Below are 16,380 nucleotides of genomic sequence, written 5' to 3'. Positions count from 1 at the left end.
ACACGTTGCCTTTCATGGATATGTAACATCAAAGTAAATAAAAACAGATTTGAACAAAGAAACGAAGGGGTGAAAAAGTTCAATATATCAGGCTGGTTAGTAACACATGAGTCTCGTAGTGGGGTAGGGCAGCTGTAGGCGGTTGGGGGTAAGGCGTGTGAGCAACCCCATGCTGTACATGGCCCAAGGCTGAAGGCCAAGCACTATGGGGATGTTGGGTGAACATGATTAAAAGAAAACAGAAATCCACTGGGAAAAACAAAGGTTCAAGTTGCATTATAATTAGGTATGTCAATAACATTTGAGTTTACATTAAAAAACACAGAAACTTGCTGAAAAAAACTTAAGGTTAAAGTACCATTATAGTTAGGTATGGTAATAAGAGCTTAGCTTACAGTAAAACAAAAATCAGAAATTCACAGAAAAAAACAGAAGTTAAACTGACGTTATAGTTAAGTGGAGAAATGAGATCAAACTAATGTTTTAAACCAAAAGAACCATGAAATCCACCAGTAATAGTTTACTGAGCTAACAATAATTTGAATCTTTGCCATGCTCTGCTTATGACCTCACATATTACATCACTCATGACGTGTGATTTAGATATTTTTTTATTATCCTTTGCACTTTCCGCTTTCAAAGCATTACAGCTTGATCTCTTAATGACAGAATTATACAAAGCAGGTAGATCACTTTCATGAACATTTTATCTGTACAATTGTAGTGCATTGAAATATAAAACTAACCTTATACAATTTAAACCTGAACTGCTCACTCATGACATTTTAAATTGCATTATTGAGGACGTCATTTATGACATCTCAAATGACATCGTTAATAACTATTTCAGACATGCAGAATCAACTGTAATGTGGGTTACCAATGAAATGTAATTTAACTTGTTCTGTATCTACTCTACCTGCATGCTGGACATCATGCAGTGTTCTACAAATATTTGGATCGCCATTCATACTGCACTGTCAAATTAGTCATTAAAACAACACTATTGAAACAGGGCAAATATGCAAGCGATGTAAAATAAGAAAACCATGATAAATGCAGTTGATACCTTATTGGGAATGTCTGCCAAGACTGAAAAGGTCAAATACGTTTTAATCAGTCAATCACATTTTGTTTAAAAAAACAAATACATGACAGGTTTTGTTTAGATTACTTACATACCATTTTATAGAACAACATCAGAACAATTTGAATTTGTTAATGACTGCACAATTACAGTAAACTCGAAGTTTTGAGTGACAGGCCCTCTTTCCTCTGCCCTATTTATGCAAAGTTCTCAACCCTGTCTCAGCACTGTCTACTAGATAACATGAAACAAGATGATACAGACAGGAAGAGGCAGAGAGTATACAATGAGAGTGAGCTATAAAAGTAAAGGATTCATTGTACAATTTATGTTTTCTATCAATCAAAAGTCTAAGTTTAAGTTTTGTCAACCAATTACAATATACATTTTACAGTACACACAATTATTTTAAACCAATAAGTGATTATGCCCCAAAACACACAAAGAATTAATTAAAGAATTAGTTTTCAAATTAGCATGACAAAAAACATACACACATCAAGAGTAAAGTGACAGGTCATATAATCAGTTTGTATTTTTTTTTCTTAATTGTTTTACCAGAATTTCTGCTTGATTTTTACAGTCATGCTGTAATATTCGGGGTTTTAACTCATTATTCAGCATATGACAACACATAGGTCACATTAATTTATTTGACCAATTATTTCTCAAGTTAATCTATTAGGGTGGGACTTTTTCAAACCCAGCATTTAAAAGTTGAGGTTGTCAATATATTTTATAAAGTTGAATTGGGGTCTAATTGATGCATATATTTTATACAACCACATAAATATGTTTCACTTTAATGAAAACGGCTGCTTGTCCCTATCTGCAGCTACCATGAGTCAGTCAGATGGGGTGAAATGTGTACCCCACACCGTAAATACCATAACTGTGAGGTCTGGTATTTTATGGGTGTGGTAAATACATCCAATTTGATGTTGTTCTCAACGAAAATGAAGAATCACATGCAGAATTCAGTGCTTTTTGCAGGAGAAAATTGTGTACAACTCTTAATTCCACTGCCTGGCAAACATAGCTTGAGCACTGATCATAATTTAACAGCCCTCCACAATCATTGGGAAGAAAAATATGTCAGAGTCAATGCACAATTCTGATACAACTACTAGCTTTTCCTAATGTGTTACAAACACAATAGAACAAATTTTATGTTATCAGCATTTACACTGCTCTTTTCTAGCATTTAAACTGTATCACAGACCTGTTTTAATCTTTCTGCATCATTATTGGATTTCTCATTGACTGGTACCAGAGTGGTTACTGTATTTTGTCGGTGAAGTGTAGATTGGAATGTTCAGCGTATTGTTTAGTAATCCATACTATGATTATGAGAAACCTACTCCTTTGCCTTATGATTCCTTTGAGTAGGTTGAATAGCTTTTCATTGGTCGTTTAAGTTTTACAGTTGGACCTGGGTACTGGGAGATGCCACAGCAGGAACATTCAAATGTGATTAGTGTTGTTTGTCAGAATATTGATAACACAAATGTTGTCTGACATAAATGCAGCTGCCTAAATATAATTTATAAAGATATTGGTCTCTTGAATGTAGATTTTCTATTATTAAATCAAATGGGGCACTATTTGTGTAAGCGATATTGGTGATGCTATATTTTTGTCAGACGATACTTAGGCCATGATATTCTGTTATTATACTGCATGTGCAGGGGTGATGCTTGTAGGAGAACTCTCAACTCTCTATAATGTTGGACCTGAGTCAGAGTTTGGTTGATGAGTTACTCCACAAATGTGACAGATATCCGGTCCGCCTTATTACAATTGCAATTATATTCTATGAAACTTGTAATAAGGCGGACGGGCTATCCGTCATGTTTATGACAAGGTAACCCATTTGCCAAACTCTGAATTAGGCTCATAGTCTTCAACTTCGACAAGGTATTGACCAATGCTATTGGTGTAATGTACTACAAGTTCATGCTTTTCCACAACCTTACTATCCAACTTATCCTGTTCACATTTGCCAGGAACCCAACCTATCTTCAACCCACAGGAATTTCTGAATAGATGCCAAACAACAACCCTGACCCCATTCTGGACATGCTGGCTACTCTTTTGGTTGTGTATGTCTTTTGGTGGCCTGTATGAGTATGCTGTGTCTCATTTGGTGACAGTAAGTCAGTGAGTTTAAGGATCACTCTCTAAATTCTGCTAGGTGACCCCTGAAACCTGTCAGTCATAAGGCACAAATGTCAGCCAACAAAGGTCAGTGTTATGAAAAGAAGAATGTAGCCTTCCAAGTCTGATAGCAAGACCATCCTCTTCTCTACCATTGAAGGTATATATTTATGAAATAGCAGTATAAAAATAGTGTTAAATTAATCCATATATCCACAGTAGCCCAAACATCATTCAATTCGACACAAATACCCCATGGAAGCCACTTGGTATTTGCACTGGCACTTCTGCTCTTCCAATTTCATTGAATGTCTTGGCATCCAGTAAGAGAAGAAATGTGTTTTTATTCTGTAGAGAAAACATGATTTCAATTAATCAAAGTAAAATCAATAAAAAAAAGTAAACATGAAATGAAGAAACCATAGTAAATGTTTATTTAAGCAATCTGTCGTAGGGAGCTTCTTTTAACAAAAACGTCCTCAAAAACACTGACCCTCGCCCAAGGATATTTAATAACTGACTATTAGAAAAAATGCTATTTAATATTTTCCTCTAACAAAACAGTGTGTTACATCTATCAAATTATTTTTGGGGTAACATTATAGCCAGACAGGTTTTTTATATTCAGCTGAAAGGTTAAAAACAGACATAGGCTGTCATTACGCAGTATGTCACATTTTATTCATTCTAAGGCAAAAGGCGCCAATGTCAAATCGAACTATTTTATTACAGTCCCAGAAGACAAATATATATTTGGGGCTAACATGAAAAGAATTTACAAGTACCTTTTTTCCTATCAGGGTAGTTGTCAAAGAACAAGTGTTTTAAGGTTTTGAAATGCTTCAAAGTTTAAAATAAAGTATTTTCTACTATTAATTTGTATTAAACTTGGTAATCTTTTCGGCATGCTTCTAAATTCCTGGAATGTCCAGTGTAAGATTTTAATGAGCTACCAGGATTACAATTTCTGTGTTTGAAAAGAGCACGATGGACCAGGCTTGCAAGTAGGGAGTGAAAAAGAGGCATTTGTTATGTTATGCTAAAAGTGCTTATAAAGTGCACGTACACCAAGCGGTTTCATGGCATTTGCTGTGGATTCACCACTTAGTGGGCATAGTAAAGGCCATAAACGGGGATTTCATGATATTGAGTATAATGCTGTGGTATTCAGTATACTTTTCATGACCTCATATGTTGGAATGCCCAGCTAGTTGCTAGGATGATTTTGTGTAAATACAAATTCCATCTCCGCGTTGGCTGTTGAAGGTTACTGTGGCTGGCTGGGGTAGCTGTTCCCTGTATCCAATTAAAGAAGATAAACATTTCTATACAAGTCTCTTCCGCTTTCTTCTGTAAAGGGGATCTTTGCATTGGCGACATGCTTTTGATGTGCAGAAAGCAAGGTGTTTCCCAGCACAGAAGGATTACTTATGGACGATTTCCTTGAGACCTCAACGCTACAGTTAATACAGTTAAACATTGTTGCAATCAGATTCAAGCCAGTGGGAAAGTATTGAAAACCCATGTTTTAGAAGTTCATCTCCTGGGCTGGAGGTAATTGTGACTTTATTTGCGCGTGAAGCATGCACGCAAACAAACTTCTAATGAACGTCTGTTGTTTGTAGATGACGCTTTACGTGGCCGCGTTACTTGCCAACTACTGTAATTAAAAGTGTGTATTGAAGGTGCTCCTCGTCACATGTGGTGTGCGCTCCTACTTGGTCACCTGACAACAAAAAACAAAGGGAAAAACGCATCAAGCGACACGTGGTCACATTCCTATGTAGTTACCGGGCAACAATGCGCGAGAACAAACAAAGGCCCGCCACGTAATGTGACTGTCTGAGCTGTCTGGCAAACAATTACAGCTTTATGCGACATAAGAATAAGCTTGCCTATGTTGTTACTAGGAAACACCAGCGTGTCTTCAAGAAGCTTTGAGCCTTGTGGTGGAGTCACGGAGTGTAGAGAGTGCAGTGTTCACAGAGTGCAATAAAAAACGGCATGGAAGCGTTTCTCAGTTAATGCTTGATCTCTTGGGAATCTTTTCGTCTACATTTTGTTTTTTTCAGAGAGTTCTGAATTCCGGATAACTGTAACTGTATTTATCAGACCTGCTGCTCAAAAGAAGGTGAACGCTGTAAGACTTCCAGATTTTGGAGTGCACGTAATCAGCAGCAGACTGCTTTTCATTTACTGTTTTCATCTTTTTGCTTTATTACAAAGTGCATGGGAAACTGTCTTTCTGTTTGAAATACGGTAGTATGTGTTTCTTTGAGATTTTTGCAGGTATCAACATCTCAGGCATTGGGGTTGGATACCAGTATTTAATATCTATAGTCTCTGAGATTAAGTGCTCATAGTCAGACGTTCATAGACTTTTTATTTAAATAAGTAGGGTCAACAGGCAAAGTGTTATGGCACTGTCATTTTTTTTCACGTCACCTGGAGATCTTCCCATAAAATGGCAAAAATTGCGGTTTTGGTGCCTCTAATGAGGAACATTTGAGGGATCGGTTCATGTTGAGGTGTGCATTAAAGCATGTGGCAAAAGGACAATCATCCTTACAGAAGATACTAGCAATATTTAAGACGCATGAGAATTCTAAGGCTTGTGTTGATGTTATTCTGAAAGATGCTTCTTTATCTGTTAAAGGTGAAACTACAATAGTTAAGGTGGTTCAAGAGAATTCAGTCCATGAGAAGTCTTCCCTGAATTCAAAACATTTTAGCAACCCCATAACTTTTCTGGGCAAATATTTTCGTTGTGATAATTTATGGCACATGCTAAATAACAAAGACTGTGCTGGCTGGAAGATTAAATGCAAGAAATGTAGTCACAAGGGGTCACTTTGCCAAGTGTTGTAAATCAACCAAATATTGGAAGAAGATAAGGGAGGTAGACTGTGATGATAAGGATGATAATATTGAAGAGATTAATAGTCTGAAAGTGAAAGAACGTTCCTCGAAAGGTCCTTTGGAGGTGGTTCGGGCCAACAATGAGCTTGTAAACATTTTGTTTTACTCTGGTGCCAAGGTAACACTAATACCAAAAGATGTTTATGACCAACATTTAAAAAGGAAGGTGAAATTGTGGAGATCTGACATAAAACCTAAGGGTTATGAAGAGGAACCTATAGAGAACCTATAAAGTTACTTGGTTATTTTAGGGGCATCATTGAGTTCAAGGATAGGATCATACTGGGGAAAATGTATGTCTCTATAAAAGGTGATTCTCTCCTCAGTTAGTTCCATCAATGAGGCATATGTCTACATGGGCCATAATGAAAATCCCTCTGTATGAGTTAAAGAAATGCCCTCAGTTAGGACCGTCTCGGGAGGTGGTTGTGAGTGAATGAAGGAATTCCTCAGGGTTTTGCAGACAAATTGGGATGTCTTAAGGATTATCTACATTTAATAAGACTTAAGTCAGATGTGCAAACAAATGTAGCTTAGGTATGGGATGTTCGTTTACTGGTAAAGAATAATATGAAAACCTAACTACATAAATTGATCAGGTGTGGCATAATAGAGGAAGTGGAGGCTACGGAGTGGCTTGCTCCGGCAGTTATGGCCAGGAAAGCCAACGGTGAAACCAGGATTCGTGTTGATTTAAGAGAACTCAACAAAGTGGTGGTGGTTGATCACTATCCCCTGCCAACCATTAGTGGAATGTTGTGTTCGCTCAATGGGGCCAAACACTTCTCCCTTTTCGACCTGACGTCAGCTTACTGTAGTAAATACGAATAGGAAACTCGAAGGTAAGTTCAAGAAGGATTTATTTCTGGCTCTCCAAGCAGACGGTAATCCCAGCCTGCTATGCATCTCAACCGTCTCCCTGGAATTGTCTGTCACCGCAGAATCAAAAGAGGATTCTGACAGTCGACATTCAACTCCTCGAGACACGTAAGGCAGCAGTAGTTAAGTACAACATATCCCCATTCGTTATAATAAACTAACAAAACATGAGGAATGCAAATGCAAAAAGCAAAACAAGATACAACAAATTAAATGTGGAAAGCATAATGAATATGCTAAATTAATCGAACATCAGAAACAATATAATGATAGAGTAAAGATAACACAAGCTGCTCCAATAAAAACAATATCAAGTCATAACAAAGTCATCAAATGTTCTTGATACCTGGCACAACCTGACAGGTAAATGACGTTCAACATCACTAACACCATCATCCACCCCCTTCATTTTGACAATAGAAGGTGATAAGACTTTTGAGTTAGAAACATCATAATTTTTCTTGTATAAAGCCAACCTTCTAAAATTCCATTTCTGACCATTCTCAAGAACTAAAATGCCATTTGTGCACTTCTTTAACTTTCATGGGGTCAGAAAATTTGTTTGGACCGTTCTCTCTTTTACCATATATAATTTTGATTAAATCACCAACTTCAATGTTACCAAAGCGTTCTGTTTTAGTACTAAAAGTGTCACATTCATACATCCAAAAAGGTGTAAGTTTAGTTTTTGCTAATCTGCCCCTCATTCGTATTAAAAGTATTTCACCAGTAATACTATGGATGGTTGAATTATGTGCCCAAACCATATCTTGTACACACTTTTGAATATGCTGTCGCCCTTGTATGGCCAATTGAACAGCACCCTTAACCACTCTATTCATCTTTTCAACTATACCATTTCCCTGAGGGTTGTATAGAGAAGTACACATGTGTTTTATACTATTGTGTTGAAGAAAGTTCCGCATGACATGAGAGGTTAATTGTGTGCCATTATCAGTAATTAAAGTATGTGGAAAACCTTCCCTCATAAAGATAGAGTTAGGATTTTAGATAACTGTAAGGGTAGTGATATTTCTTAAAAATGTAACTTCAAGCCATCTGGAGAAAACATCTACCAAAACCATGCCAAACTGTAAATCACCTGAAAGATATTCTAGAGGTCTAATAAAACCAAGTCAAACTTTCTCCCATGGTAAGCCACTACTACTAGTAATAGATCCTGTGCTTTTGGAATTAATTTGTAATTGTTTCTCACTCTCCCTACACAAGGAACATTTTTCAACCCAAATTTTTACGTCTTCGTCGAGACCTGGCCACCAACTCTGAGTTTTTTAACGTTTGAAAGTATTGCGTTGCCCAAGATGTCCTTCGTGAGCTAACAAGAATAATTTCATCCTGAGGTTACTAGGAGGAATACATTTCTCACCCCTTAATATCAAATCATCCGAAACACCAATGCGGAGTTCCTCTTGTAGTTTAACATAAGCACGTAAAGAAGGTTTCACTAAGCCTTCACGATTCCATCCCAAACGAATAGAATTAGCGAAATCACAATGATCAGAGTCGTTAATGGCAGCTTAATGCCATTCTTCTTTAGAAATGGCTTTAGATATTTCTACACTTACATCATCAATGCTGGCCATACAACAAATTACCTCATCCTCAAAATTAACAACATCTTTCTTAGGTAAAGGAAGTCTTGATAAACAGTCTGCCTGAATATTTTTCCAGCCAGTAATGTATTCTATTTTATAAGAAAATTCTTGTAATTTTGACGCAAACCTCATCAAACGAGGTGAACCTTTATCAGCACCCCCCGGGCTGAAAATTCTGATCAATGGCTTATGATCAGTCCTGAGAATGAAGTGAATGCCCCAAATGTATGTTCGAAAGTAATGGACACCCCATGCTGCAGCTAGAGCCTCGCGCTCAATAACTGCATAGTTTCTTTCAGCACTGTTGAGTGTACGTGAAGCAAATGCATCAGGTTTCTCAACACCCATCTTGGTTTGAGACAGGACTGCCCCAATCCTGTGTGCACTAGCATCAATTGTGATAAACATGTCTTTACCAGATTCGAAAGGTGTAAGAATACCAGCATTGATAATTTCACTTTTGATATTCTGAAAAGCATTTCCTTGCGGAGCATCCCAAGAAAAGGGTGCTCCTTTCCTTAACAATTGTTTAAGTGCCTCAGTTTTGTGAGCAAAATTTTCTACAAACTTCGAATAATACTCTATTAGTCCCATGAAGGACTTTAACTGTTCTTTAGTAGTAGGTGTAGCTACGTCTCTGATGGCATGTAGTAAATCTTCTTTAGGTTGCACACCTGCTTCGGAAATGGTGTACCCTAAGTAGTCTATTTGCTTGGCTAAGAATAAACATTTATCTTTTCTTAATGTAAGACCAACATTTTGTAGGGAATTTAACAAATTATATATAGTTACATTGTGTTCAGCAAGGTTTTTACCAGTAATGAGAATATCGTCTTTGAAATAATGAACATTGACAAAATCTTTAAGGATGTGATGCATCATACGTTGGAAGATGCTAGCGGCTGAGGCTAGATCGAAAGGTAATCTTTTGAATTGAAATACTCCTTCCAACGTAAGAAAAGCTGATAGTTTTCTAGAATCGGGATGCAAAACAACCTGATGGTAAGCAGATCTTAAATTGAGTTTTGAGAAAAATGTTGCCTTGTTATGTTATTTATGTTATGTTATGTTATTTATTTTTTTGTATAGCGCAACGGTTACTCAACAAGAGTGTCCCGGCGCTTTAGGTAAGGAGAACAGATTTCAAGATAACACAACACAGTAAAAAGAGGTTAAAAGGCAAACAGAAACAAAAAAGAGGAACTACTAGCAAACCTATTGGGAGAACAGCCAAGTTTTGAGACCTCTTCTAAAATCAAGGAGCGTAGTCGCCCCCCGCAGTGGGAGCGGTAATGAATTCCACATCTGTGGGGCCAACAGACTGAAAGAGCGGCCCCCAAGGCGAGCCCTCTTCACACGCGGAACAACCGCCAAAAGTAGAGATTCCGACCTCAGCGAGCGGGCCGGGTGGTAAAAGGTCAGTCTCTTTTGGAGATGTTTTGCTCCCACGGCATGGAGCGCCTTGTAGGCCAAAGTCAGAGCCTTAAAGGCGATCCGTTTGCGGATGGGTAGCCAGTGTAACGTCGCAAACAACCCAGAGACGCTGGTGCATCTACTTAGGCCAAAGATGGCCCTGGCCGCCGCGTTCTGTGCAACTTGAAGTCTCTGCAGCAGGTACTCTGGCAGGCCCAGGTAAAGAATGTTGGCATAATCCAACCTGGAGCCTATCAGAGCCTGCACAGTCAGCCTCCTGTGCTCCTCGGACAGGAGGGGCAGAAACCTCCGCAACATTTTTAAAAGGCCGAAGCAGGTGCCTGTCACCCCCAGGATCTGGGCTTTCATCGACAGCCCCTTGTCCATCTTAACCCCCAAGTTTTTAGCCATGGGAGAAGAGCCGGACGGAGGGAACATGTCGATGGGCCACCAGGCCTGCCAGCTAGGCTCCGTATCGCACCCAAAGAAGAGTACCTCAGATTTGTCAGAATTGCACTTGAGGCTGTTCAGTTGGAACCATGAGAACACAGCCAAGGCAATTCTGGATACTCTCCCCGTCAAAGTCAGCCCCTCTCTCGCAAGAGAAGAGGAGCTGGGTGTCGTCGGCATACAACACGATCCGGGCACCAAATGACTCCGCCACCGCCGCCAAAGGGGTCATGAAGATGTTAAAAAGGGTCGGGCTCAGTATAGAGCCCTGAGGGACCCCGACTCCCAAAGGCGGCATTACAGCGGTGTCAGATGATGTCCAGATCGTTTGCCGGCGGCCGGCTAAATCCATTATTAATACCATTTCAGAAATGTTAGGGAGGGGAAAACTGTCAACAACAATGGTTTGATTTAGGGATCTAAGGTCCACACAAAAACGAAGTTTGCAATCCATTTTTTTTAGTAACAACAATCGGAGAAAGCCATTCTGAGACTTCTATTTGTTCAATGATATCTTGTTTTTGCATTTCAAGTAGCATCTCATTGACTTCCTTACAAACTGCAATGGGAATTCTCCTAAGAGGATGTCTAACAAGAATGGCATCCTTCTTGAGTTTTATTTCATGTGTGTACCCTGACAATTTCACTAATTCAAGTCGAAAAATATTTTTGAATTTAGATAAAATTGACTCAATACTGGGATAATCTTCAATGACCAAAACATGATCAGGAGACCTAGAATCAATAATAATGTGCAAGTCATGTTGTTGTTTCCAACCTAAAATTGCTGGTCCATCTTCTGAAATGTTGACTTTGCCGATAGCACTTCGCCCTTTGAATTCAAATTTGGTCTCCATAACACCTTTAATATCAATGGTTTCACCCCCATAGCCCTTAGGAGACACATCAGAAGGTGTAAGAGTATAATCAGGCCAACACTCTTTAAAAATGCGAAACGGAATAATGGTGTACATGGAGCCTGGGTCTACTAAAAGAGATAAGGAAACACCATTTAAAATAAACATTGCTTTAGGTCTTTGCAAGGTCCTAGAGATATTATCTTCAATTCACAAAGACATCTCAGGAGAAATAGAATCATCATCAACAAAAGCAACTCTGTTTTTTCGAGAATTATTACACACGGCTCTCAGATGACCTTTTTTTCCGCAACTTTTGCAAGTTTTATCCATTGCAAAATCTGCAGCATGATTTACACTTCCACATCTAAAACAACTTTTGAATCTTTTGTATTCACTAGAAACTTTTGTTTTAGGCTTAACTACTTGTTTAGTTTTCACATCAGAATTCGCAGGTAAGTCTTTTTTTGAAACAAGATTTACAGATTCATCTTTTTTAAGTTCCAACAAACGCATTTCTTCCATGCACTTATCAGATTCTTCTACCACTTTGGCAATGGTAATAGCTTCAAGTAACTACGGATTTTTGGAAGCCCATAGCTTCATTTGCATTCTCTTATTTTTACACTGGACGATGAGCTGGTCTCGAATTAGTTGGTCAGACATATTGCCAAAATCACATTTTAGAGCTAGTTCTCTTAATCTGGTAACCATTTGATCCATAGTTTCATAACCTTTTTGGGGAATGGTATAAAATGTATGACATTGCATTGCAATATTAACCTGTTTTCCGGAGTATTTTGCCAGTTTTTGTTTAGCTTCAATATATGGATTATCAATAGGTTCACCAATGGCACCTATGATTTCAGGTAAAAATTTGAAAGCGTGTTGACCAGCTTTGCCTAATGAATTTAGTAAAATAGCTTTTTTTCTAGAGTTTTGAAATCTAAGACCATCTATAGCTTCCAAATAATTTTCAAGAATGCCTATCCACTCTTCCCATTCAATATCAGGTGTATCTCCCTCTGCTAAAAATGAGGGGGGAGGAGTAATATTCTGGGAAGCTGCCATATTGGTGAAAAAGAGTATACGTGAGAAATAAGCAAAAGAATGAGACAACAAGTTGCTTGTAATTCGCTGCAAATCATTGGGCTGTGCAGGTGACTCAGAATATTGTAGCAAAAAGTAGTTTGTAATAAAGGTGTGCAAATCACCGTAAAAGTTGAGGTGACAGATGATTTGCAGTGAAGGTGTGCAAATCACCGTAAATAGATAAGTTGTTGTTAATTTTCTGCAAAGGTGTGCAAATCACTGTGAGAAATATGATCGTTGGTAATTTGCTGTGAAGGTGTGCAAATCACCGTGAAGCGTAAATCATTGAATGGAAGACAAATACGAAATATTTGTAGAAAGGATCTGCTCATAAGGTGTGCAGATCACCGTGTGAAGCATTGGAAATAATTGCATGGACAGTAAGTGAAGAGTTTTTTAATATGAAAGAAAAATATCCGATGCGGCAAGATGAAAACACGTTGACGTGCTGACTGATGCAGTATTAAAGAAAAAATATCCGATGCGGCAAGCTGAAAACACGTTGACGTGCTGACTGATCCAGTCAGACTTCGAGTCTAACGGTAAACAAGGAAACGCGAGCGTGAACGCAGCTCAATCGTCTCTAAGGTGACGTAAGAGTCACGAGAACGCGAGCGTGAGCGTGACTCGAGCGCATATCCGAGGTTCTTAGCCACGAGCGCCCACAACACAAAGTCTTCAAAAGAAACCAGTCTTCAAAAGAAATTCCAGGAGAAGTCGGGAATAGAAGAAAAACAGTACCTTAATGGGGATTTAACCTCGAAGAAAGTCAAAGTCAGGATAACGTTGAGAAGTCGAAGTCAAACGCACATACGGAGCATGCTGGAGTCCAAATTGCCGCTGGAGAGCCAGGAAAGATGAAGGAGCAGGCCAGCGTCGCCAAAATGTAGTAAATTCGAACAGGAGACTCGAAGGTAAGTTCAAGAAGGATTTATTTCTGGATCTCCAAGCAGACGGTAATCCCATCTTGCTATGCGTCTCAACCGTCTCCCTGGAATGGTCTGTCACCGCAGAATCAAAAGAGGATTCTGACAGTCGACATTCCACTCCTCGAGTAGTTAAGTACAATACTTACCATCAGGTAAAACCCCTCATCCCAAGAGCTGACAACTTTTATTACACCCGACTTTCACGTTTTTGAGGATGCCCCTAGGGTTAATCTCTGCTACCTCCATTTTTAAAGGGCAATGGGGAGGATCCTTTATTGCATGGATGGTGTCGAAATGTACCAGGATGACATGTTGGTATATGGGTCTAATCTGGATGAACAAAATAGCAGGTTACATGAGGTGATGTTAAGGTTGCAAAATAGTGGACTCACTTTAAAGGTAGAAAAATGCAAATTCAATGTCACTAAAATTGAATATCTGGGTCACTTGGTAACAGCATTTGGCATTAAACCAAAAGTGGATTGGTAAAAGCAATCAAGAACCTGCATTCACATAAGAATATGGAGGAACTGGTAAAGATTCTGGGGATGGACGAATTTCATAATAAATTTGTGCCCCAATTTGCAGAGAAGACTGCATGTATGAGAAGTTTGCTAAGAAAAGGGAAGGAGTTTATACGGTGCCCATTGTGTGAGGAAGAGTTTGAAGATGTTGAGGCTAATCTTGAAAAGGCACAGGTTGGGAAGTGTTGAGACAATGTGATGAGACTTGTTTGATGACTGATGTATGCTCAAAAGCTCTTGGAGCCGTTTTGATGCAGAAATTCAAAGGGGATTTATTTCAAGGGGATTGAGGAAGCAAAACTTAATACTCTGAAATCGAGAAAGAAGCTTTAGCAGTTTTTTAGCCTTTAAGAAAGTTAAAATAATTTCATCGGGGGAGCACGTTTGTGATCAAAACAGATCACAAACCCCTTAGGGGGGTATTTTTTAAGAAACAAGTGAATTTGTATCTCGGCGAATTTGCAAATGGGTGGTTCCCTCCAGGAGTTTGAATTTGACCTGTCTTATGTGCCAGGTGCCAGTAATTTACTGGCGGATTGCTTCTCAAGGTTGGTTGACACTGAAGAAATTCCAGAACAAAATTATTTCTCTGGAGGGGAGGAATTTGAAAAAAAGGTGAATGTTTATCATATCACTGATCGTATTGTACAGGAAGAAGAGTGGAGAAAGGAGTTGGTGGATGATCCAGTTCTTCAGAAAGTCATGAAGATGACTTCTGATGGTTGGGAGAAAAGAACAACTGTGAGGAAAGCATTAGAGGGTTTTGGCTGGTGTAGGATGAGTTAAATATTGTAAATAGTTTTTTGTTGAGAGTAAGTAAACTCATACCACCTCACAAGTTGAGAAAGAGGTTGGTGGAAAATGCCCAGGCCAGTCATATGGAGATAGCCAAATCCAAGGAAAGAGTCTGAGAAGGATACTGGTGGCCAGCAAAGGACCTAATAATTTAAAGGGATGTGAGGAGCTGTGTAGATTGTGTATGCAGTGATAAGGTGTTGAAGTGCAGGACGCAACCCATGGTCTTGAGACAATTGGCTTTGAGTCTATAGGCAGACATAGAGGTGGACATTTTGGGTCCTGTAATGAAGATGTGACAGATATGTCATTGTTTGTATTGCTATGTTCTCACGTTGGCCTTATATCAAAGTAGTAAACTAAGCAGAGTCTGGCGTGATAATACAATTTTTTTAGGAATTATTTAAGAGGGAATGTTTTCCTTCAACCCTTCTTACAGACAATGGGATGCAGTTCACATGCGGTGAGGTGGTGGAGTTTCTAAATGCAAGAGGCATAAAGCATAAAGAAGCAGCGCTTTATCATCCTGAAAATAACGGTGTGGTGGAACGGTTTTTAAAATTTCTAAAGGAGAGTTTGCAACAAGCAGTTGTGAGTAAAGTGAACTGGGAGTGTGAGCTCTGGAAGAAGGTGCATGAATATTGTTTAGCGCCACACTCATCAACGGGAGTCAAACCGTTTCAACAGTCAAAGGGTAGGCTTCCTAATAGTGAGGTGATCCCAGCTGGAGTGAATGATAAACGAATGATGGTAGATGATCGAGTAGACATGTGGAAAGGTGGAGAGAGAGAGAGAAAGAGAAGATGATGAGGAGGAAAGGTTTGTATGACATGTGGAAAGCAGTAAAGAGACCAGTAGTGCTGGTTGGCAAATGGATTAAAATAAAATCTCCTAGGAAGGGAAATAAAATGTCTAAGTTCAATCATCCTGTGAAAGTTATTAAGGTGTGTAAAAATGTTGTGAAAGCAATTGATCATAAAACATGGAATCTGAACAGGGTGGCTACATTTCATCCAACGAAGGGCGAGTCTAAGTCTCTGGCTTTAGTGTCTGGGTCTCCAGGTGCAAATGGTGCTGTGTTGGGTAATGCTCAATTAAAGGAGCATTCTGCGTTGAGATCACAATGGATCAAGAGGGATCCTCTGCGTCTGGCAGACTATGTTTAAAACACAAGGTTTAAGTATGCTATGCTATTATGTGATATGTGTTTCATTTGGTGTACATATATTTTGTTACTTTTATATTTATAGTATTGGGAAACTCCCTTCCTCATGTTTGACAATATTGGGAAGGGAGATGTGTGGTATTCTGTATACTTTTTATGACCTCATATGTTGGAACACCCAGCTGGTTTCTAGGATGTATTTGTTTAATTGGAGATTCCATCTCAGTTGGCTGTTGAAGGTTGCTATGGCTGACTGTCGTCTCTGTTCCTTGTATCTTATTAAAGATGATAAACCCATCTCTACAAATCTGTGCCGCTTTGTTTTGAATTATGGCACACTTTGGCTGGAGGTGCAGTTTGTGAAGTCAGCCAACACGCAAGAGGTGCTGAAGTTTTTGCAGTCTTTGTTCAGCAGAGAGGGGGCCCCGGTTGAGTCGGTTACGGACATTGGGGTACAATTTACGTCCAAGGAGTTTCAGAGCTCATGTGTAACTTGG

The 16,380-nt window shown here is 39.0% G+C and overlaps 1 protein-coding gene across 1 annotated transcript in view; it reads right to left on the bottom strand.

Annotated features, from left to right (window-relative positions):
* Positions 1 to 593: 593 nt before the first annotated feature.
* Positions 594 to 16,380, bottom strand: part of LOC147732521 (carotenoid-cleaving dioxygenase, mitochondrial-like) — a 457,961-nt gene continuing 442,174 nt past the window's right edge. The window contains exon 12 of the mRNA XM_086957054.1: positions 594 to 3,592. Coding sequence (XP_086813180.1) covers positions 3,479 to 3,592 — 114 coding nt within the window. The 3' untranslated portion in view covers positions 594 to 3,478. The remainder of the gene's footprint in view (positions 3,593 to 16,380) is intronic.

The sequence above is a fragment of the Lissotriton vulgaris genome, chromosome 2_1, assembly GCF_964263255.1.
Source record: "Lissotriton vulgaris chromosome 2_1, aLisVul1.2, whole genome shotgun sequence".
Lineage (NCBI taxonomy): Eukaryota > Metazoa > Chordata > Amphibia > Caudata > Salamandridae > Lissotriton > Lissotriton vulgaris.
This window is presented reverse-complemented; position numbering and strand designations above follow the sequence as displayed.